A 24,608-nucleotide genomic window follows, 5' to 3' on the forward strand; every position below is an offset into this window, starting at 1 on the left:
ACCCAAAGCTGTCCCCAGCTCTCGAGGTGAGGCCGCTCCAGTGCAGAGCAGGGCAAGGCAATCCCCTCCTTTGATCGGCAGCCTGATGTCCCCCAGGACAGGGTTGGCCCTCCCGGTTACCAGGGCACTGACTCGCATTCAACTTTCCATGGACCAGCACCCCCAGGTCCTTTGCACAGCGCTGCTCTGTTCTCCAGGCTACACACGGAGCCAGGGCTGTCCGGTCCCAGGAGCAGCCTCCCGCGCTTGCCCCTGGAGGGGTTGGTGTCTGTCCATCGGTAACTTGCCGCGATGTCCATGCGGAGCACAGGGCTCTATCGGTAGCGGTACCTGCTCCCATTCTCCGCTCGGGGACGCCCACAGCGCCTCAGCCGAGCCGCCCTGCCCGGGCACCGGGCGCACCGGGGCGGCCCCAGCGCCCCGCCCGGAGCCGCAGCCGCCGCCGCGGGGAGCAGGGAAGGGGCGGGCCGCGGGCTCTCCCCGCCCCGCTTGGGCGTGTCCCGGCGGGGCTGCCGGGAGGGCGGCTCCGCTGAGCTGGGCTGTCTGTGCCTGCGCCCAGCCCTGTGAGGGGGGAGCTGCTGCTCCGTCTTTGTGGCCGCGGCTGCGGAGGGCGGCGGTGCTGCGGTTCGTGGGGAGCCGAGCCCGGCGCGGCGGCAGCAGCGGCAGGCATGGGGCTGCAGCCCCTGGAGTTCAGCGACTGCTACCTGGACAGCCCCTGGTTCAGGGAGCGGGTGAGAGCCCACGAGGCCGAGCTGGAGAAGACCAATAAGTTTATCAAGGAGTTGCTGAAGGATGGGAAGAACCTGATCGCCGCGACCAAGAGTGAGTGGCGGGAGCGGGGGGAGCTGCGGGGGCGGCTGCCCGGCACCGGGAGCTTTGCCTTTGAGCCGGCGGCGCTCGCCTTTGTGGCACGGGGCTTTGCACCGGCGCTCTCCAGCCTCTCCCTGGGGCTCCCCATCAGCCGCTTGGAGACGCGGGTCCTCTGCAGCCCTTCTCCGCGGAGGGCAATAAGGGATAGAGGCGGTGGCAGCGCCGGGGGACTCCTGTTGCATCTGCCCGGGTTGCTGGGCCGGGCCTGGCTGCTGTGTTCGGCGGTGCCGAGCCCGAGCAGCCCCGGCTGCCGTGTGAATCCGCCGGGAGCGCTCGGTGCCAGGTGCTGCCGGTGCGCTGCGAGCTGAGCGGCCGCGAACCGTCTACTGACCATAACCGTGGCGTGCCTGTGCGCTGCAGCCTGTGGGGAGGCTGCTGGAAAATGCCTCTGTCAAAAGAAGTGTGTTCAGGAATTTTCAGACTCAGTTTTGTGCTGACAGCGCTGGTTACCAGTTCTATGCTTTTGGCCTCTTAAAATGTGCTGGTGTTTTGTTAATGCTGCGTTTAATTGTTGAGTATATACACAGTGTATATAAATAGCTAGCTATAATGTGTTTTATGTGGGAATCATGTTTTTTTTTGCCTTGAATAACCACGTTCATGCATGTTCTTAGTATTATTGTTGTTATTTTATTGTGCTAATGTATTTTTCCATTTAACATAAGACACAGTTCCGTAGTCGCCTAAATATGTGGTAGGATGATTTGCTATACCAATTTTCAAATAAACCACTAATAGTGCTCTGGCACTTTGTTCTCGGAAGTGCACAGCACCTATGGTAGGGTAAACTTCTGAAGCCAGGAAACCATGCTGTCAGGATGTTTCCATTAAACTGATAGGGTTTTGGCTGGTGGTTTGATCAGTGTAGCTGCCTGGATATGGTGAAGTTTTTAAAACCAGAATTAACTCATTTCTGTAAATAAAAACCACTGTTTTCTGGATTTGTCTCCAGTAGAAAATGCCATATCAAATGTCACTGGTGTGTAACTGTTATTCTTTGGCCAGTTTACATTCAGTTACTGCACATTGTGATCTTGGAGGATTATTCCAAATCTGTGACTTGAAGTGTCAGTATAAATCATCTTAACTTGGGGTATAAAGTAAAAAAGTGTCTCCAAAATTGGATAAGAATAGTAGAGGGAAATAATTCAATTTCTCTTCCTCAAGCATCTAGACATTATTTTGGCAACTGCCCCAAGCTCTCAGTTGCTCATGTACAGTAATGTATACAAAACTTAATTTGAAAGCGTGGAGCTGGCTGTGGTGAGGAAAGCCCTGACTCAAATGAGCATCCTGTCCACAGCTGGGTGTCCACAGCATACCAAAATCCTGTGCTGCTTAACTGGCTTTGTGTGCAGTGCTCAGGGTGCTTTCCTGTGTGTGGTGGAAGCCAAGTGTGCTGGCCAGAGCCACCTGGCCTGGGAGGGCTCCATTAAATACTTTGGGCTAGCCCATGAGTAATATTTAGAGAGGCTGTCTGAGATCCTGCCTGTTCAGGTCTAAGCACTGCCTTCCTTTCTGAGATGAGAGTCTCAGGTTTATTCTTGAGTTTAGTTGCTGTACCTTATTCTAACAAACATCTTCAGCATACTTGTTTGAAAAGTACAAACAGGTTAGACCCTTCTTCCCACATTTCAGGTTTCTGCAGTTGCCTCTCCTCTTTAGAGTGCCCTGAGTGACAGGTTTGAAGCTCAGTTGCCTTCCGCTGGTGCTGGTGAAGGAGTGCCGCTGTTCAACAGACATTTAAAGACAAATTGAAGTAGAGGAAGCACAGGGAGCCCAGTGGTTAAAACCCCCTAAAACCCCAGTGGTTAGGGTATTGGCCCTCCTTGTGTTTCCAGAAGAAAACGTTATCATCTAAATTCTTTGAGGAACTTGATTTATTTGCTGTCAGGAAACCAAATGGGATTAGTATTTGTTCCAAAAACCCAGCTTCAGAAGTGGTCTAGACAGAATGGTCTATTCATTTGTGTCCAAACTGCATTTTCTGCACAAAGAGTTTCACTGCAATTTTGAGAATGTGATAATAAAGCAGGGTGTAGTGAGCTTAGATGATTGCCTCTTAAACAACAGTTGCTGACAATTTTTAGAAAATTGTCTGTTTTAGTCTTTTGAATGAAAAATATCATCTTGATAATAGTGAAAATATTTCCCTGTTTCTAGAACCGGTAAAATATGAGATTTGCACTTGGTGTAATTGATATGTGAGTGTGATAAGCTGCTCTGAGTGATGTGTAAAGTATAAAACATAGTAGGTGCACTATTGTTCTTTAATTTGTGGGAGATGTGTAATTTGTGGGACTGCAATAGACACTGCATTTCAGCATTTCACTCCCTTAGCAATTTCCTTATTTCACTTGTAAAGCTGGCAGCAAATGTTAAGGGGATTCTTTAGGTGTGAATAACTGATGCAATTGACTGGATCCCTCTTCCTGCCTGACAGACAGCCTTGTCAGTGACTTTGATGCTGCCTGCACTGGGTTACATCTTGACAGGTGATAGCAGATACTGCTGCCACTCCCCCTAATTCATAGGAACTATCAGTGTCTTGCAGGGTACAACAGTAACACAATGTGGATCCTCTCACTGGCTCCTTTCCCTTTGTCTCCTCAGTCGTATGAGATTGTATTTTTCACCTAAAACTCAGAAGAATTGATTTTTGCTAGGATAGGACTGTACTACTTAAAAAAGAGAACAAAAAAAAATTGTGTATTTAAATTGTTGAATTTCCAGAGTCAAGCATACTTCAAGTGTATCTTTACACTTTAAAGTTTCAGTAGTTTCAGTAATGTGATAGAGAGATAAACAAGAGTGACTCAAAGCTGTCTGTTTCCTGTGTAAGGTTTTGAATCACCAAGTTGTCTAGTTCAAGCTAAATATTGGAAAGATGAGTTAGCAATAGGTGATTCTTCCTTTTCTTATGACAGTTAAATGTGTTTAAAAGGAGTACAAACCCATTTTTCCTTACTGTTACTAATCAGTAAATACACGTGGTATGAACTTGTGCTTTTTAAAATAGAAATGTACTATTTCTTGGGGGATTCCAATTCAGTTAAACAAGTTAGGATCAATATGGTTTATAAATAACTTCTGGATGGAGGAAGTTGTGCTTCAGTGAAAGTGAATTTAAAGGTGCCTGATAAGAGAATCCTTATTCTGAATCATGAAAGGAACGTAAGAGGTTTAGTTCTGAGCTCCTAAAAATCTGCAGTGCAATTTGTTGGAAGCTAAAGAATACAACACTGGATAAATACTATATATTTAGTCTGAATTCTTCTCCCTGTGTTGATCCAACTCTAGGCCTCTTTGTATGAGTGTGAGATTTTTGGGGGGCTTTGGAGATATTTTTTGAAGATTTTTTGGTTTTTTTTTTGTATACCTGCAGCAGGAGCTGTCGCTGCTAATGAGATGCCGAGTGGGAAGAGTCAGAATGAGTACAGGTTTTGGCTTTCTCACAGGGCCTTTGCAAAGGATACTCATGAGTGCATGCTCACAGCTGTTCCATGTGCCTGAAAGCAGAACCTCTCCATTCTTGGATTTAGGCTCAAATTGGAGCAGAATTCTGTTTGAGCCAGCTGCAGTGACTTTGTGATGGGCTGGTGAAGACAGAAGATGGATGTACTGGGTGCACTGGGCATCCTGGCTATCCAGTGCAGCCCAGCATACTCAGTGACTGTTTCTTATTGCCATTTGTTTTTGTGTTTTTCGTGGAAGAGTTCTTTCTTGCACTCTTCCAGACAGCATACAAAATGGCAACCAATTTTATTTTATGTGTAGAAAGTGTTTGTTGGAATATGCAGAGTTAGTGATGAGTATTTGTTTTAACAAAGATGACTGAAGAACCTAATCCAGTCCCAAGCCCCAGTTTGGTATCTGAATTGTCCAAACCATTATGCTTTTTCTTGGCCAGTTCTCTTGGTGTGTGGTGGTGGTTGACCTTCCAGACACTGGTCTAGTTAGATTTTGGCCTGACTTGGTGTATATATTGTTATGTAAATATAAAAGCTGTGGTAATCCAGCTTTTATAATAATACCACCACATAAAAACTTCTCAGACCACTTGAGCTGTGGTGCATTTTTTTCTTAAGCACTAATTGTCTAGTTTTTAAAGCTTTCCTTAATATAATCTGCAGTTATGAAACCATGTGTAATGTGTGCCAACTTTCAAAGTCTTAGGAATTTTTTTTTGCAACAAAAATGTTCTACTGACATTCCAGTACATGTCAAAGAAGTAAGAGAAAACCACTAATATAGGGCTTTTTAATAACTTCTAGACAAGAAATGGGCATTCACTGAAGATTTAGGTAGAACCCAAAGGTTGAGTAAAAACTTAATGCCATTTTACTTAATGGGGAAGGGGGAAATATTGCAAGAGGGTCTTAGTTTAACTTGTGTGCAAAATTTCCTAAGTCAGCTGAGGTTAGTTGGAGCTCTATATTTGATTATTTTGCCTTGAATTCAGTGAGACCTCTGAATTTATAAATCTTTATATTTAACATTTTAAAAAGCTATTTTATTTTTCAATTAGTAACTCACACCCAGGCTTTATTTCTATTGTAAGGCATGCTTTAGGTGTGATAACCATGAGCAAATCAATGTTGTATGTGAATGCTCTGAGATTTAAAATTGAAATATACTCTGCTAGGGCCACATTAGATAAAAATTACTTCAAGGGCAGTATTGCAAAGGCTACTGAGTTATGTATACCTTTAAAAATCTTCAACTTTCTATTGGAATTGTTTCCATCATTGAGCTCATTAGAGAACTAAGGCAAACAGGTACTTTGGGGCCCATCTAATAGAGATTTCCCTTAAGAAAGAGCTGCTGATTATAACATAAAAAAATGTTGCTTTTCTCTTCCCATCAAGATAATTGCCACAGCTGAGGCCTAATTAACTCTGACAGCGCTTTGTTTTTCTTTTCTTTTCTGCTTGTAGATAAAGTTGTTTCTGTACAAGGACCAGGGAAATGCTTATATTTAAGAAAGTACTCTAAAGAACATTTTGTTTAGCTCCACCCCAAGTAGAGCATTCGTTACTGTGTCAGTAGCTATAAAAAGTGTCAGGCTCATTCTGTGGAGGATGCCAGTTTGTCAGCTTGAATCTCATCTCTTCAGCTTGAATTACTAACTAGCTCCATTACTGTCTTTGTCCTGTAGATGTTCCACTGTTCATTTTTTTTTTTCTGTATTGAAAGCAGAGCGTTGTGCTACTGAACATCTGTGAGAGCAGAAAATATAAAAGTTCATGAATTTACCTGGATTTTCTTAGTTCTGAGAGATGGGAAAAACTGTCATTAAATGAAGTTATTTTGTCTTTTAATAATTTGTGGGGAAAGGTATCATTTTTCAGCTTTAGATAAAATGTGTGTGTGGTCATTAAAGAGAGCATCACTGATAGGTGTAATTGTCAGACTTTGGGACAAAACCACAGAAATAAGTTTATAGATTTTGGAGATGTTGTCTGGTAGATCATGTTGAGATGGTTTTTTTCCTTGATTTTTTTTTAAATGACAAGACTTTATAAAGGTAATTTTAGAATTCTATGGAATCTCAGTCTATCTTAAGGAGTTGTAGAAAAGAGTGCATTTGCCCTACAGTCTGTAAAGTGCCAACACCTTCTTGAAATTAAGAACAATAGGCCCACTGCTAAGCTGTAGGTGTATGCTCTTCCTAAAATTATCCTGTGCCTTCCAGCTCTGTATTGCAAAAATGTTGCAAATTTTAGCAAGCTGACCTTATGACACTGATAACACTCCTCAAGTCCAGTCTGAAATAACTTGGTCAGTTTTTTTGAGGCAGAACGTCTCTTTCTGCCCAGATGTTTTTCCAAGGGGGCAGGAAGGAGAGTGCTATGTGATTGTTTTTTTTTTTGGGAAGTAGCAAACATGTTTGGACTGGCACTGCAGAGCTGCATCCCAGTGCTTGTCTCCTCCTTCCCAGCTGTTTTGTGACATGATGTAATTATTGTCTAAGGTTTACATTGACTGTAGTGCTTTCGTTTTACAGTGCCAACCTCAGTCACTGCTGCAACACTTAGCACATTAACCTAAAAACCAGGGGCTTGGCTGTTTCAAAGAGAGAGTTCACAGCATGTGAATCTTGGCAATATGCTTAGTGTTTTGATAGTGTGGGTTGTGGCCTCTTGAGATAATTTTTATGATTTGCTCATGTCTGATGGGGCTTCCTTTTGTGTCTAACGCCACTTTTCTGATTTTCAGTACCATATTTGCTGTTCTATGACAGTTGTCCTTTAGATATTACAATATGCTCAGTGTTTTGGTTATCTTTTAAAAGTCTTCAAGTTTCTGAGTTGGCTAATTAAGACACTTGGAGCAAATGAATGCTTTCTGGATTATCTAATGAGTGTAAAATATATGATCAGATAAACTTGGGCACATATTGGCAGAATAACTTAAGAAAGTACTGTTCAGGGAATGTAACATTTCTCTGCTGGTGGTTGCTGCCACCCACTGTAGTTGTCAATCTTAATCAGCATCTAAAATCTGCCTTGTTGCTAAGTCAAACCCATCTTCCTTGCCAAATTTAAACTCAGCCATCAGTTTTGCAATGAGTTGAAGCAGGCACTTGTACTCTATCCCAGCAGCTCCTGTGGAGGTTGTTTTCCTCTGGGTGTGACTTTGGTGGAGAGAGGGCAGTAATTTATGAAGCCCCATATTATACAGCCGGGATAAATGTGTGCCTTCTGTCCAAAGTGTGTCTTGTTATCTCGCTGGAAATAAGATACTGGAAAGGGAAGTGTGTGGCCTGGTTTACACTGTCCTCCAATTCTTTTCCTAAACAGATAATTGTGGCAAATTTTGACAGACAACCTCAATGTCATGCTGATTTTCCATACCTGATTCTAACTATGGATGGAGCTTCTTGCAGATACCATGTTCTTTGTCTTTTACTCCTTCGGCTCTGTTTTTGTTTCCTCCCTTTGTTGCTCTTTTTCATCCTGTGTGTTTGCTCATCTTTCAGGATAAAAATAGAGAGAAAACATCCAGGCCCTCAGAAGCTATGTGGCCATCACAGGCCAAGGCCAAATCAGAAGTTCCTGTAAATCATTCATGCTAAACTTGTCTTTTGTGGGAAAGGAGAAGCATGAGGGGAAAATAATCTACAGGGATGGAAAATCATAGTGTTATTCAACAGATTATGGTTTTACTACAGCCCAGACCTTTGAATAAACCCTCTATTGCCTTTTTAAATGAGAGGACTGGGCAGGTGGAGGTTATTGGCTCGATAGGTGGGTCAGAGAGGGGCTTTGTCTCTCAGTAGATCTCCTTGTTACAGCTTCCCTGGGTCCTTGTCAGCTTTTGTATGTGCACCTGGCTGCTTGGGACTGCATGTCCTTGAAGAGGAAAAACAATGCTTTGTTTAATTTGGCAGGGAAAATTGAGTATCCAGGATGAAACTGAGCAGGCTTTGTACCAGAGCTGGGTCTGGAAGGACATGGTAGTGTGTGTGGTGTCCAGGAACAGGTTCTCAGCCACTTTGTTGCTGGTGAGTGGTTTTTAGCTTTGAATGTGTCCATGTCCTCCATTAGGCTTCCTCCATTAGGAATGGGGACTGAGAATAACCCTGAATTCGAAGCAATAGATTACATAGTGATGAAAAGTATTGAGGAGTATAAGGTTTGTCACACACCAAGTGTTTAAGCCTTATTGTATCAAATCTCAAAAATTGAGATGTTTTCCCAAGCAGAGAGAGAACATTGTAATTTTTTTTTTTTGCCCCTAGTTGATCAAGGGAAGCCAGATGATGTATATGTTTTGATTTAATCTGTGGTTTTGTCAGTCATTAGAGTTGCTTGTTTTGAAAAATATTACTAATATTTGAATGTTTATGTGTTGGAGCAAAAAAAGGTATATGTAAACTTGTAGCAGTTTTACATAAGAGTGTAATTGCTTAGGATGTGCTTCTTCAAAAGAAAATCCTGTTGTCTTGCAAACAGGTGGAGGGAGCTTCCAGGTCATGGAGGACCTGACACAAACTTGTAAAAATATCATTTTGACAGTGGATCCCAGTTCTTAGAATTCTGTTTTGGGGCTGAGCTTGCAGCTTATGTGCATTAACAGACTGTGACTGCTGCATAGTGTCAGCCTTTGGAGCACATCAGTGCTCTGAGAGCAAAGCAGTGTAACTTGTTCATGCCTTTTTCCTCTTACAATCCCAGGGTGTAAGCTCTCTGTTGGAGAGGCCTGGACTGACTGACAAACTCAGTCATGGGCCAAAGGACTGTTTCTCCAAAGCTTTTTGCCTGTTCAACTCCTCAGCCTGCAAGCTTTTCAGGAACAAAGCTGACTTTGTCCAGTCTGCTCTCAAACACTTGCTCTGTGGTAATATTCCTGTTCTTTTATTGTGCTTCATTTTATGCTTTCAGTCATTTCAAAATGCACAGTTTCAAATTTCTGTTGTGCCTATTGTAGCTATTTTCTTGTTCCAGGGGATTCAGCATCTTTGCTAAAAGAAATCAAACTACCTAGAATTATTGCCTTTATATTTTGTTTTTTTTTTTTAATTTTTAGAAGTGTCATGGCTTAAACCCAACTAACAGCTGAGAATCACACAGCCACTTGCTCATTCTCCCAGCTGGTGGGACTATGGAGAAAATTAGAAGGGTGAAAGCTATAGAACTCCTGGGTTCTCTACCCAGGGAAAACAAAAGCCGTGAGCATCAATAAAGCAAAACAAGGAATTATTCACTTCCCATGGGCAGGCAGGCAGGTGCTCAGTCATTTCCAGGAGAGCAGGGCCCAGTCATCTGTAAGGGTTACTTGGAAAGACAAATGCTGTTACTTCAAACATTCCCCCACTTCCTCCTTCTTCTCCCTTCTTTATATATGGAGCATGACACCACAGGTATAGAAATTCCTGCTGATCAAACCTGATTTTTTTTTAATGACAATAAATGCAGCTATTTGATCAAGGGAAGCCAGCTGATGTAAAGGTTTTGGATTTCAGCAAAGCTTGGCTGGTGTCTCTCAGGGTCCTTCTGCTGTACAAACAGAGCATGCAGTGAGTGAGCAGCTGGCTCACAGCTGGGCACAGAGGGCTGGACTGAAGGGTGTGCACTGGAGACCTGTCACTAGTGGTGTTTTCTAGGGCTCCATCTTAAGCCCTGTGCTTTTCAACATCCCCATTAAAACTTGGATGCAGGACTGGAAGGGATGCTAAACAAGTTTGCAGATCACACAAAGCTAGGAGGAGCTGTTGACTCCCTGAAGGCAGGGAGGCCCTTCAGAGAGACCTTGACAAAATAGAGGGCTGGGCAATCACCAGCCAGGTGAAGTCCAGCCAGGGCAAGTGCCAGATTCTGCACTTGCAGATTTCTGCACTTCCCCATGGGGTGGGGCAACCCTGGGTGTATGGACAGGCTGGGGAATGAGAGGCTGGAGAGCAGCACTGTGCAAAGGGCCCTGGGGGTGCTGGTTGATGGAAAGTTGAATGTGAGTCAGTGCCCTGGCAGACAGGAGGGCCAGCCCTGTCCTGGGGGGCATCAGGGACAGCATCACCAGCTGGGCAAGGGAGGGGATTGTCCTGCTCTGCTCTGCTCTGGGGTGGCTTCACCTTGAGTGCTGGGGGCAGTTTGGGGTGCCACAGTATAAGCAAGATATTAAGCTATTGGAGAGCATCCAAAGAGGGCAAGAAAGGTGCTGAAGGGTTTTGAGGGGAAGCCATATGAGGAGTGGCTGAAGTCACTTGGTTTGCTCAGCCTGGAGGAGACTGAGAAGAGACCTCACTGCAGTTATAGCTTCCTCATGAGGGAAAGAGGAGGGGCAGACGCTGAGCTCTTCTGTGTGGTGACAGTGACAGGATGTGAGGGAGTGGCCTGAAATTGTGTCAGGGGAGGCTTAGCTTGGATATCAGGAAAAAATTCTTTCCCCAGAGGATGGTTGGACACTGAAATGGGCTCCTCAGGAAAGAGGTGACAGCACCAACTCTGACAGAGCTCAGGAAGCATTTGGACAATACTCTTGGCCATGTGGTGTGACTCTTGGGGATGGCGCTGTGCGGGGCCAGGAGCTGGACTCCGTGATCTTTGTGGGTCCATTCCAACTCAGCATATTCTGTGTAATATAAACTTCATTCAGTTGGGGTCATCTGTCCCAGCTGGGTCTCATCCTAACCTCTCATGCATCCCCAGTCTCCTCACCAGCAGGGCTATACAAAAACTAGAAAAGGCTTTGGCTGTGTGTAAGCCCTGCTCAGCAATAACAAAAGCATCCTTATTACTGTCACTGTGTTCAGCACAAATCCCAAACTCAGCCCCATACCAGCCACTATGAAGAAAATTTTCTCTATCCCAGCCAAAACCAGCAAAAGAAAACCTAATGTTGAAAGAAACGCTTCTCTCTCCCATGGCTATTTTTGTTTTGTTTCGCAAAACACATTTATGTGTTTTGTGTCTTATAATGGTGTCTTCCAACACCATTACTGCTTGTCCCATGAGGTTCTGTAGGGTTGTACCTGAGGGGGAAGGCTGCCATCCTGAGGGGTTGGGAACTAGCTAGTCAAGCATGGAAATTTATTGCCAATTGTGTCTCTCCTCTCACTGCAGTTTTTTGCCATGTTTTGTGAAATAGTAGTTCTAAGTTCCAGACATGCAGCTCAAGTTTTTGTGTAGTTAGTGTAATGAACTAAGGAAATATTTGGGAAATGCAGCTGAGACTCAAGAGAAATGATTCTTTGTCTTCACTTACCTGGAAATTCCATTTCCTTTCCTGCCTTCATTACCCACTGTAATAGATCTGTAATTAGAGTGTGTCTTAGGTATGAATTCCTCTTTATTAATTTAGAAAAATACCTTATAATTTGGTGCAACATAATTTTTATATAGGGCACCTTTTTTTTTTATTTTAGTTGCTGCAAATAGGTTGCTGCCAGTCTTGAGGATTTTTCTATAGTGGTCATGGTTCATGTCTGCAAAATTAGTTCTCTTTTCATATACATGAATAATTTTATGCTATAAATGAAAGACCAAGCTGTGTCTAGAGAAGTGACTTTGTGAGCAGCTTTGGGCAAACCTCTCACTAGTTTATATCTTTCTTTTCAGCACTATTTAATCTATTGCTTCAAATTTAGGGCTATTAATCTGCTAAGCATTTAATGAATATTGAAATGTCACAAAGAAGTGTTGTGTATGAGTCCTTTCTGGATTAGGGAAGGCTGCTCTTTTTCTGCAGTCATGATTGGAATTAGACAGTAGTTATAAACTGTTTTTATCCTCTTCAAGTAAATTAGCTTAATACAGAATCCGAGAGGAGGATGTTCCGTGTTCTCCTGCAGTCATGGGCTGGACATCTCAGTACAGAGGGCATGGAAGTATGAGCTCAGAAGGCAGCTGTTCTGCCCTTGCCATGCAGATTATTCCAGTGGAAATTTCAGTCAGCAGTTTGGCTTTTCTAAGGTTTCTAGCATTTAATCATTCACTTTTTTTAAATAGAAGGCATGCAGATGTGAAGAAAAACAGGTATGCCAACCTTGCTATAACACTTCATGGATGTACTAATTCAGGTTGGTAAAGTTATTGCTAAGCTTGCTTCATTGAGGAGAGTTTTTTCCCTCTTGCATGTTTTTTTTTTGTTGTTTTTGAAATGAAAGTGTTTAGAAAGAAGCTGGCTTTAATACCTTCTTGGAAATTAGCTTGGCAAAATTACCATCAATGCATTTAAAAATGGAATTAGGAACTAAGATGTCAGGCAGGAAAAGTAGCAATTTTTTTTTTGGATGGGGGAAGCAACTGGACTATACAGGCAAGTAATCTGATAGTGCCTCCTCCACCACTTTTCTCTGATACAGAGAAAGGTTTATTTCAGTGGAACTTACTGTGTTTGTAAGCAACACGTAACTGAAACAAGTAATCAAAGCCCCTCCTGAAACAAAAGCTTCTGATACCACAAAAATGTCAAATAACTCTCAAATAATTCTATCAACATTTATTTCCATTTCAGTCCTTTTGTAAATAAAGCTTTATGCATGTGCTTTCCATTCCTGTAGTGATAGCTATGGTTTGCTTGCTTTTAGGATCTTGAAGACTTGTGAGCAGATGAAAGGGATTGTATGCTTTTGATGTGTCAGGTTTGACAGCAAAGCCTTGTTAAGAGAATTTATCTTTTAAAGAGTGTTATCTTTGAATAAGGATGCTGTTTTTCATTGGGTTTCAGGAAAAGAAAATTCTTTCTTTCAGTTTCCATTTTAAATATAGAATATTTCCATATTTACTAATGGTCTGGAGGTGATCTCATGAATCATGAGGACATTATTGAACAGCCTTATTGGAACATTGCTTCCTAGACCCTATTATTAGTGTAGTAGCTGAGAGAGATAGGAGCAGCTGCTGAGTTTTGTTCTGAGTGCCTGGATGGGTGTGTTGGGGAGGCATTCCCAGTGACAAGCAGAGGCACTGGGGGATGCCAGGAAGGAATTTTGATTGGAAAATAGTTGACGTGAACTCAGTGGTTGGTGATTCTGTCTCTTCTTTCTCTGTCTTCCCTCTGAGAGGTCTGAGTAATGTAACTTTTCAGATTCCTGCCGTAGTCAGCAGAAATTGCTGCCTTCGTCACCTCATTTGATGTCTTCAGCTGCCTCTCTGGTGAACATTTATAGAGCAAACTCCGGTGAATGTTCAAGTTTAAGTATTAGGGATGAACAGGAAAGGTCTAATAGGCATTTAGCACATGCTACCATGGGGACATGCTCATGCTTCCTAAGAGGTTTTAGGAGCTGTAGGAGAGAACAATGACTGAATGAAATCTTCTTCAAAGCATGTGCCTCTAGTTTCTTGCTGGCCTTTGGAAAAGATATCCTCAGACCAGGGTGGCCAATGTCAGTTGAAGTTTTAGTCACAGCAGAACAATTAGAAGGGGGAAAGACATTTCTTTTGTGGCTCTGTAAAAATTGATGTCAGTATTTAGTAATGTCAGAGGAAGAGAGCATGCCAGTTCTCTTCTGGGGAGGAGTGTGGTGTGGTTTCTTTTTTACTTGCTTTCTTTAAGATACTTGCTTATTCCCAGTTGCTTTGCTTCCAGAGAGGGACCCATTATACTGCTCTCTAGTGCAGTTTACCTCAGCCTTTTCAGGTGATGGATTATCTAACCTTTCCCAGGAGGAAAAAGGAAAAAAAAATACTGTTTTGTATAACATTATAATATTTATTAATATTGAATGATGGCATTCACTTATTGAGCATTATTGAGGGAATTTGTTCTAATTTTTCCTGTGTTTTCTGTTTGCTTAAACATGTTGAATTTGATTGCTGGCAGTCACTTTTCTCAAGTTGCCTTTTGATACTTGATGGCCTTCTTGTGGTTTTTGGATCAAAGCCCATGGGAATGTTTTAGTGGTATGTGCAGTATAGGGAGCTGAGGATTCCTTGGTGTGGTAAACAGTTCCATTAATGTTTGTTTTCTTAAGTTATAATGATGTTTGTGTGTGAGCTGGTTTAATGTTTGTTTTCAGTTCAAGAGGATACATAGTTACAGCTGTAAGTGGGTAATGAATGTGAATAGAGGGAATTGAGAGTTGTTGTTTTGTGTCCCAGCAAAACGAAGCACGTCTGTCTGGCAAAGACTAATTCTTCTGCGTACTCTTAGTGATACCAGATACTTAGGAATTCAAGTCAGAGGGAAATTCCTTGCTTTGCCCTATACTCCTGCAATGAACAGCTTGGTGTGGTTGGGATTCTTGATAGCATGAAGCTCCTTATTTGGGGTTGCCACTAGAAAAACCCAGTAGAAGGATTTATATGCAGAAAATGTCATCAGAAGAATTAAAGGTAAGTTTATTTACTTATGATCAGCCAAGTCACAACCCATTTTAAAGTCTTGCTAATGGTTTCCTGTGTTCTGTTTGTAGCACTGTGTTTTTTTGTCAAGTGAAGTATGTGCACATTAATATGAGATTATTCTTAAAAATAAACAAACAAAGCTCTTAACCTATATAGCACTTAAAAATTCTAAGTGCTTAAAGCATTTTGGATGGGAACGTTTCAACATCCTGTGCACTAGGTTGGGCTGTGGCTCTGTTTACACATGGCTGAAGGGAGAGGCCAAGTGATTAGATAGGATTGCACATCAAGCCCTCACTGGAGATAGAGTTAGTTATTAGGAGGCCCTGACATTTAACCTTTTTAGCCATGCATTGGCATATTTTGTTCTGTCAGACAGCCTGGAGACATTGGGATTGGGCTGTAAACTGTGAGAGTTTTGGACTGCCCATTGAATCCCCCAACCAGTGATCAGAACTGTTTTGGTGTAGGTTCTTGCAGATTTGAAGAGAGTGTTGGATTTTAAATGCTCAGTTTTGTTGTGCAGTCATGTTAAATGTTCCAGCGAGGTGGTGAAGCCATCTGTTTGATTCTTGGTACTTTCTGGAATATGGAGGACATGGGACTGTTCTTACCTTGGTGCTCTGAGGGAATTTTGAATGTTTTGGCTTGTGCTGGTTGGAAATGTACCCCAACTCCAGCAATTGGTTCCAGAGCTACATCCAGTCAGGCAACAATCTAAACACACTTGCCTAGTTACAGTACAGTGCCTTTGGCTTGGCCAGAGCTCACCTTGAGCAGCTCACTCAGGCTGAAGGTGCAGCTGGCTGTGCCACCCTGAGCCCCTGCAGTGTCCCTTGGCTCCGTGCTGCCTCTGCTGCTCCTCGCTTCAGTCTGCCTCACACAGAGCAGAGCCTTTGGAGCTCGCTGCCAGTTTTGACTCTGTCTTCTCCTTTTCCTATCAGTGACCCTACCCAACTCAGTCTCTGCCCTTACAGATGGTTACTACTGACACCAGTCCTAAATTTAGCTCTAAATTTTTTCTTCTGAACCCATCCTTAGCCCTAATTTGGTGACTGTAGCCTTTAGCAGATACAAGCCAAGAAAGGAAATTTTCGCTGCTGATTCTAACATCTCTCATCATCTGGCAAACCTCTGCTGAACCCAGCAATGAGCATTCCTGCTGGCTGCTACCCAGCCCTAAAAGTAATTGACTGAATTTTTGGATCCTTCTCTGTCTGTCTGTTGACAGTGGTAACTAATAACAAAAAAAAACAAAAAAAAAAAAAAAAGAAAAATCTGAAAGCCTTGCAAATGAATCCTAGCTCAAGTCTTGCCCTAACACAAAGCAGGTGGCTCCCACTGAACTGCTAAATGAGGCATGAACTAAATCTTACTTGGTTCCACTGTTTTATATTGATTATGTATGGATAAATGTCTTAGAGTAGTGTGAATCTCTGGAAACCAGGAGTGAAGATATAGAATGTATGTAAAGCCAGTCTGCCTTTTATTTCCACCAATGGGAAAGAAGATAACAAATTGAGAATCAGGCGGGATTTGGAGTTTCAATGGGCAACAGCAAGCCAGTTTAATTGTACATTGCCAAGAGTCATAAAGTTTAAAATTTTTAAGCTATTTTTGTATTAGTAATTTTACTTGCCTTATAAAGTATTTCTTAATCTCTGTTACTAATAAGGGCAAGAGGATGGTTGTGCTTTGAGTTGACATCAGACCAAGAATACAAGAAGACTGTTTATGCAGAGGTTCCCATTTGCAGATGCCTGCTGTGGGATTGAGACATATCAGGGGAAGGTTTCCCTCTTCCTTCCCACAACCATACATGAGAAAGAAAACATGAGTGCTTTTCCTTTCCCTTTGTATCCATATAGCTGATTGTATGTGAACTATTTGTCTCATCTGTCTTTATGGCACTGTAAATAAAGTTTTAAATACAGAAGGATTAAATTATGATTTTATATATTTTTTACTGCGAGAAATTATTTTTTTGGGGGAAAAATTTCTTCATTTACTGGGCTGTAATTAGGAAATCACCATCCATTTTCTGCTCTCAGTTCTGTATAATCTCTGCAACTGTGAGCACTGTTCAAAACTTACTGTACTATCTTTGTCTGGGAATCCTACACTGGTCTTTGGTATGTTTTGCTTTATTTTGGTATAAGTTGCTACAATGTAGAAATAGGGAGGATCAGCTTACGATACTCATGTTTATTTTATTAAGTGCCTGTTACTGCTAACTCTACACTCTAAATAAGTTTGAGATCAAATCACTAGTTTTCAAAGAGTGGACTGGGCTGAAGAAAAGCCATAATGTTTTGCTGTGGGTTTTGGCCACAGGAATGGAGAGGTCTTCTGAAAGGAGTGAATCTGATCTTGTTTCTGTTTTTCTTTAAAGGTTTCCTTCTCATCAGACTCTGTCTCTTGACATCCCAGGGCATCTCTTCTTTCTCTTACATCACCCCACAATTACACAGTACTTGGTGAGCCTTTTGTGGTCAGTAACATATGTTGCACTTCCAGCTTTAAATGTGCCTCTAAAGAAGATGAAAAATAAACAAACACTTGACAGTACTGAGGGCCCATGTCCACCTGGGTGCAAGCTTATATTCAGGGTCTTGCACACAGCTAGTGCAAAGCTGTGATGGTAGAAAATAGAAAAGCCCTTCTGGAGCTTCCGGAGGAAAAGCTACTGATGCTTTCAGTACTAGGGCTGGTTTTGATACTAGCTCTTGCTGCCAGTGCAAGCTCCCTGGTTAATACAACTTCTCTAAGGGCTAGAAGCTGTCTGTGAGAGACTTTGTCCTGTGCTGGAGCTTTTGGTGCAAAGTCTCAGGCACTGCAACTCCCTCCTGTTAGCTCTCCTGTGCCCTTGCAGAACATTTGCTTTCCCCGCCTGCTCTGCTTCTACCCCTGGAAGATGTAGCTGTCATTTCTATTTAAACAATTATTGTATCATTTCTGTACACAGAAACAAAGGACTTGAAGTATAAATTATTGCAGAACTTTTCTTTTAGGGTCTCTGAGGAAAGTGGATATTGTACTTTCCTTTCTTGCTTTCCACTATACTGGTCACTTCCTTAATCAGATATGCTAACATGCTTCCCCTTGGGTAATTTTCCTTATCTTTCTAAGTTAGACATTTCTGCTTGAAACACTGCCTGAACATTTAATTGCTTTGGATGGCTGTTTCTGCATGAAAATCGTGGTAATCTGAGTTATGCTTATGTTGTGTTCCCATGAACTCCAGACACTTGTATGTGTGCTTGTGTGTTGCATCCTGGTATCTGTGTACCGTTCACCCATGGCAGGAAATGAAGGGAAGAAACACCCACTAACTAGAAAAACTTGTAATTCAGTCCTTACACCTTCTTTGATATGCTGTCCCTTGCTAGACAGGGTTGTTATTTGAATTGCAGGATTTGAAGGGCAGAATAGCCTGAAGCACTCTGTCGTACTCATACAGAAGCTTTTATAATTTGTACAATTAATACCAGTGTAATTTCTGTTGCAGTCATCATGTAGGAAGAAAACCTCATTCATTTGACTGTAAACATTGAGGGCAGTACTTCTTACACATTGTGGGTCACTAAATTCCTCACAGTACTCACAGAGGATTGCTAGACTGAGATTATTTATGTGAAGTGATGTATTGGGCAAAACTGTCAGCAGAACTGCAAGGCTCAGTTGAACTGGGTGAGATTTTTTTTTATATACCATGACTTCCATTAGGGTTCTGGCAAGTGAACCTTTCCTGAATAATTTGAAAGGCCTTGTCAAGCTGTCTCTGATAATTAGATTTGACACCACTAATACCTGAAATACAGTCAGGACAGTCATGTGGCCAAATCATGGCCTGTCAGCAGTAAATGTGTTTGTATTGGTTTGCCAGTGTTGTTTTTGGGAAGGGAGCATTGCAGAAAGAACATCTAGAAAAAAATGTGTAGATGCTTCGTCCATTCTGTGCTAAAATAAAAGGCTATAGTTTTGCTATGCCAAATAGATAAATTACATATTTAATTAAAGCATAAAAACTTTCCTTGTTTGATAAGAGGAGACTGGAATATGTGCAGACATTGTGAAACACTTCAAACATTGTAATTCTGAGTATCTGAGAGTCCCAGGATGAGCTTAAGTTGTCAATCCTTCCTAGTGCTGAGGAACAGCAACATTTAACCATCTATCTCTTTAGTTTAATACTGACCTCATGTCTCCTGTCTCCCTTTTTTTTAGATGGATTATAATGTTGGATTAAGTGAGGCTGTCATGCAATGTATTAGGTGCTGCTGTTGCTTTCTTTAATGACTGGAGAGGGATGCAATTTAGAAAAAGCAACTAAAACATGAGTGTGCAGAAGTGTCCCTGTGATTGCTGAAATTGCAGATAACGTGACCAAGATCATCTAACTGTTGGAAGAATCCTTTAAGCAACCTGGGATTTCTATGGGCATAATTTCTGCAGAATTAATACACAATGTGCAAATGCTGGCTCTTGAGTTTAAGGAAAAGCATAAACAATTATTTTCTGTTCCCTTAATGCTTTTCTGTGTTCTTCAGATCAAAATTTGCTCATTTATATTAAGAAATGAAAATATATTTATATTGCTGATAAATGAAAGAGAGCTGCTTTAAAGTAATTCAGAAATTATTGATATCATAGGCAAATTCCTAAGAGAGGTGTCAGGGAAGATAAGGACATGATGCAACATGAAGTAAAAGTTCTTTTCTTCTTTCCTTTAAAAGAGCTTTGAATGACTGTTTTGTTGTTTTCTAGCTTTAAGATTCTCTTAATTTTCATTTCCTACTATCAGAGGAAAAGTCTTTCTGGGTTACTGTGGCAAAATGGGTATAGTTAGAAATAGTTGTGGTTGCTTTCAACCAAGTGTGACCAGTTGCTCAGTTGCCTTCATAATTCTTTCTTCTGCTGCTTAATTGGGTTGGCTGCACCTTTTTATTTTTTTCTCCTAGCTTCAAAAGAAAGTTCACAATTCAAGAAAGAATGAATTGGAGCAGTTAGTGGTGTTTTTCTGAAATGCACATTCCTGCAGGTAGCAGGAGTTGCACCAATTGAGCAAAACAACTTTGCCTATTGATGTTTTGCTTGGAGCCACAGAGTGAATTATGAAATTCCTGGAATCGAATGAAACTTCAAATATACAAAGCATAAAAACAATGTGGTGAGCTTGTGGCTTGTGTCATCTGTAGGTTTTGGAAGGGGGATGTTGTGTTTCCAATTTTCTCTAACACTGTCAGGCCTTGGACACAGAGAGAACTTGAGTGTCTGTGACTGAAGCCTCTTTGAAAGAATGAAGAAAGCCAAAGCAAACCTAAGTTTGCAGCTGTCTAAAGCAATTTCCAGCTGATAGCCTGGCTTTGTCACACCCTGTTCCTTATTATACAAATCTGGCTGCTGGATGGCTTCAGTGCAGTGCTGTGCAGCAGCCAGAGAGTCCTTTGGTCCAGTCCATGGGAGGTTAGAGTTGAGCTTCCCTGGAGAAGTGATAATTCTGGTTTATGGAGTCATTAACCCACTGTTTTTTCAAATAAATAGAAGATAAACTGGAACATATGTTTGTATCTTATTCTTATTTGGTCTGTTTGGCTGTATCACAGTGTATTATTTAAGCTGTGTCACAGGAGTTGGTAATGATGTTATTCCCCCTGTCCCCACCAGTGTATTGCTAGCTCTCTTGTTTTTTCCTTTTGTTGTCCTTTTGTTTATCTCCGATTTCTGTGATGTTGTTAGACTTTTTTTTTAACCAAGGATAAAGCAAACTTATCAGGGAAAGGGAGTTTCCTACTTCATGAACATGAAGATATGATCCATGAGAGAATTAGTGCTATAAAAGACTTAAGAGTATTATTTATACAGACTTCAACCCTTATTGTTTTCCCCTGAAGATGCCTAGATATCCTGAGAAGTGCTATAATGCCTTCTGGTTTCCCCAGTTCATACTTAGCTAAACTGTGTGTGTGCAGAATGGATGGGGCAACTTATTGCCTGATGCCTGGCAAGATTTCCCTTCCCTCAATCAGCTGGATTGTGTCAGTACTGCAAGAGAGAAACTGTGGCAACTTCTGTCTCTAGCTAGGGACTAACACTCAGAAAATGCTGGAGGAAGCTCAGCATTTTCTGTGTGGCTATAAGCAAATTAAACTGTTTCTAGCTTCCACGAGTCGTAAGCTCCTAAAATAACCTCTTAATTGGTAACTTGTTAAAATTTTTAATAAATAGTTACTGATTTGTCTCACATACTTGGACGGTATGAATGTGACTTGATGGGCATGTCTTCATAGCACGATGAAGAATTTGGCAGCTAGAGGATTAAACCATCTAGTTGCTTGTGATCTAGGTCAGATATGAATCTGGTGATCTGGATAATGAACCCCCAACTTGTTGGCAATTAGCTTGCAGTGGACCTTCACTTTAAATTACAGCATTTGTCGAACATGTACAAGTGTAAAATTGCAGTATCGTCATCATCCCTTTTTGGTTGTAGTATTAAAGAGAACTTTAAAAAAATATTGTGAGATACAGCTAAGAAAGGAAAATTCTACATGAAGGCACTTGGCTTACTCTGAGGTTATGTTTGGGTCATTCAGTTTATAAAAAGAGTGAAGACTAGTGATGAGAATACTAGTTTTTTGTATGTAGTTGAAGCTATTGCTTCATTACACATGCTGTATAGAGTCATCAAGGTTAAGATTTATAGTGGCTATCTACTCTTGTATTGGAAGATTTGATTAAATATTTGTTATATTTCCATTTTCAGGTTGCATTGGGATTATGCCATTGGGATTATCTATTGTGCCTATAGATTGGTTTGCTTGAAAAGATAGATTCCTCAGTTTCAAAAGTACTATTTTTCATTATACAGGTGTCTTTTCAAAGGTTTTAATTGTGGATTTATGCATCTTTTTTCCTGAAGAATAACTAATGCTCCCTTTAACATATAATCCGTGTAAGTTCAGCCCACTGTTTTAAAACCCAAGCATTTAAGATTCTAATGATATAGCTGTACCCTGTTTCATTACCTGTATACCTGTAGCAGAAGTGGTGAGAGGGAGATGTGGTGACCTGAATAGCTGAGTGTATTGTTCACTAATAGATTTTAGCCTGGTGATAAGAGGCTGAGGTACCTTCCTGTGTAATAGCTGGGGCACAGCATGAGTCAGTGACTTTATCAAAGTCTATTCATTGGCTGGAACATGAAACAAAGTCTCTTGAGCCTGGTTATATTGTTTTGTGCATGAAGCCAGTTTTCCTAATTCAATGTATTTATTTCTACTTTTTAAACAGAATTTATCCCAATTCACTTGTGTACTGGCAGACATACACTACATTTATTTATTTGTTTGTTTGTTTGCTTGTTTGTTTGTTTTCTCAGGGCATTTCATTAGTGTGAAATCATTGCCCCCTGCTCCTCCAGTATTCCTGCCTAACTACAGCTGTTTTGAGCTTGGGATGCCTGAACAGTGGCAAGGATATGAAGCTAGGCAGATAGTTTGCAGCTTGGAGTTTGCAAACATGCAGGTGCCAGTTTGATTTGGGAGGAAGATGTGTTTCCAGTACTGTGGCCAGGCTGATGTGTGCAGAGGACATGGATGTGTGTGGCATTTGCCAGCTGCTGGGCTGCTATAAATTATATCATCAGAGTCACACTTTGTCTGTATCTTGCTCTGGGTTCATGACTTGGCTTCAGCCAGCAGCAGGTCAGACTTGCTTCATGTTTGAATCCAGTTTTCCTTGCAATACTGGCCATCAGTTTGTCCTTGTGGTTCTTAAAAGGATGAGGGTGATGTGTGATGTGCTTCCTCCATGTATACTGTGTATCCTTGGTGGTCCTTTTCCCATGGCTGCAGGATTTGCACAAACCCAGCAATGGGTGTTTTCATCTTGGTCCCACATTTAGTTGTGAAATGACATTTGCATGTGGTGGGGTAGCAGAAATAAAGGTAGTGCTGCCATTGATCAGGGATTTTAGTGATGTCTGTTGAACATGCAATTTGATCAAATTACCAGCTCACTGGTTCTAATACATGGTCTTTCTTGGAAAATAAATCCTACTATGTCCCAAAATAGTGTCTCAGTTGGTGTTTCAAAAAAATAAATTGTTCTTTTGGGCTTTTAAAAATCTATTTCCCCCACCATCAGGATGGGAAGTGATGTATACAGAGACTTTGAGATGCCTTAGAAAAGATTGGCTTTAGTTGCTGTCAGCTCTTCTGCATGCATTTCTGCTCCTTGGGAAGTGAATTCTGAGTTTCCAACTGTTTTGTTTTGTTTTTTTTTGTTTGCACTAAATGCACTATTATGTTTTCCCTGATCTACTTCTGGAAATACTTGGTGAGCCAGGGCAGAGTGTTGGCTGTGTGTTGGCCTTTTCCCAGCTCAAACACCCAGCAGTCACATGTGTAGGGGTTATCATCCTGGTTTGAACTTTGTTCAGGCTTTTGGATGTGATAAATGCTCCAGGATCAACACGACAGCAGTAAATGAAACTACAGGTCATCAGTGTTTGTTTCTGAAGTGGAAACTGGCTGTGGGAGGGGAAGTGTATTTCCTGTTTCTTCACAATGTGGAAGCAAGGGATCTGCCTGGACTCCTGTGTTCTGCTCTTCAGAGCTGCTGTGTTGCTGCAGCACTGCTGGGCTGCTTTCAGCTGAATGAAGGGGTGGAGGAAGGTGGGGAGCAGTTTCATGGTCTTTGATGTTCAGTGGTGCAGGTGTAGTTCAAGATGCTGTTCAGTGCAGCACTGTGCAGTAAATTTCTGGATGCCTTGTGTAAGGGGTTCTCATGTTTGTATCATGGCTAGGTGGCATCTTCCAGTGGCATGAAAATAAGAGGGAAAAATAAAGTTTCATTTCTTTGGGTCACAGGCACTTTGTTGGGCTGTGTGCTTATTATTGGAGTGTCCTGGGCATCCAAAGCATGGTGGGCAGCAGGGGAGGGAGGGGATTCTGCTTCTCTGCTCTGGTGTGATCCCATCTGTAGTGCTACATCCAGCTCTGGGCTCCCAGCACAGGAAGGTCATGGACCTGTTGGAACAAGTCCAGAGGAGGGGGATGCCAAGATCATCAAAGGGATGGAGCATCTCTTCTATGAGTAAAGGCTGAGAGAACTGGGATTTTTCAGCCTGGAAGAGTGAAGGCTTCACGGTGACCTAATTGTAGCTTTCCAGTACCTGAAGGGAGCCTATGAGGAAGATGGAGAGAGAGCATTTACAAGGGCATGTAGTGACAGGAAAAAGGGGAATGGCTTCAAATGGAGAGACAGTAGGTTTAGATTGTATTTTAGAAAAGAATTCTTTACTGTGAGGGTGGTGAGGCACTGGAACAGGTTGCACAGAGAAGTTTTAGATGCCCCATCCCTGTAAATGTTCAGTGCCGGACTGGATGGAGCTCTGAGCAACCTGGACTGCTGGAAGGTGTTCCTGCCTATGGAAGGGGTTTTGAACTAGATGATCTTTAAGGTCCCATCCAACCCAAATCATTCTATGATTCTATGAAGTATGTGATAGTGACTATAATATGACTTCTTGCAATGCTCTAGAGTACACGATGAAACAAAGATTATAGAATTGGAAGAAGTGAGTTTATTAATTGATTATTTCAACTTGTCCCTAAAGGTCTGATTTGAGCATGTTTATATTTTGAATAGACTACACTGTGTATCCAGCAGTACATTTTTATAGATCATTAAAATTAGCCATCTACATGTGGAGTCTGACCACTGTGCTCTCAATTTGTGCTGATATCCTGCCTTTGCTTTTCCTTATTCTTCCCTATTCCCCTGGTATTAAATTGAAATTTCTTCAGGTAGTCCAAAAAGACAGGCTCAATTTTCTGTTCAGTGAAAGACTTTGTCCTGGCTCTCATTATTAATAACTAGAAAATGCTTGTGGCCATGTAAGCAAAATGTAAACAAAATATCTGTGTCTTAGCTATGCAT

At 41.7% G+C, this 24,608-nt stretch overlaps 1 protein-coding gene across 1 annotated transcript in view; it reads left to right on the plus strand.

Annotated features, from left to right (window-relative positions):
- Window positions 1-615: 615 nt before the first annotated feature.
- Window positions 616-24,608, plus strand: part of ARHGAP10 (Rho GTPase activating protein 10) — a 138,533-nt gene continuing 114,540 nt past the window's right edge. Inside the window, exon 1 of the mRNA XM_063156749.1 lies at window positions 616-822. Within this exon, the coding sequence (XP_063012819.1) occupies window positions 669-822 (154 nt within the window). The 5' untranslated portion in view covers window positions 616-668. The remainder of the gene's footprint in view (window positions 823-24,608) is intronic.

Source organism: Melospiza melodia, chromosome 5 (assembly GCF_035770615.1).
Source record: "Melospiza melodia melodia isolate bMelMel2 chromosome 5, bMelMel2.pri, whole genome shotgun sequence".
In the NCBI taxonomy this organism is placed as follows: domain Eukaryota; kingdom Metazoa; phylum Chordata; class Aves; order Passeriformes; family Passerellidae; genus Melospiza; species Melospiza melodia.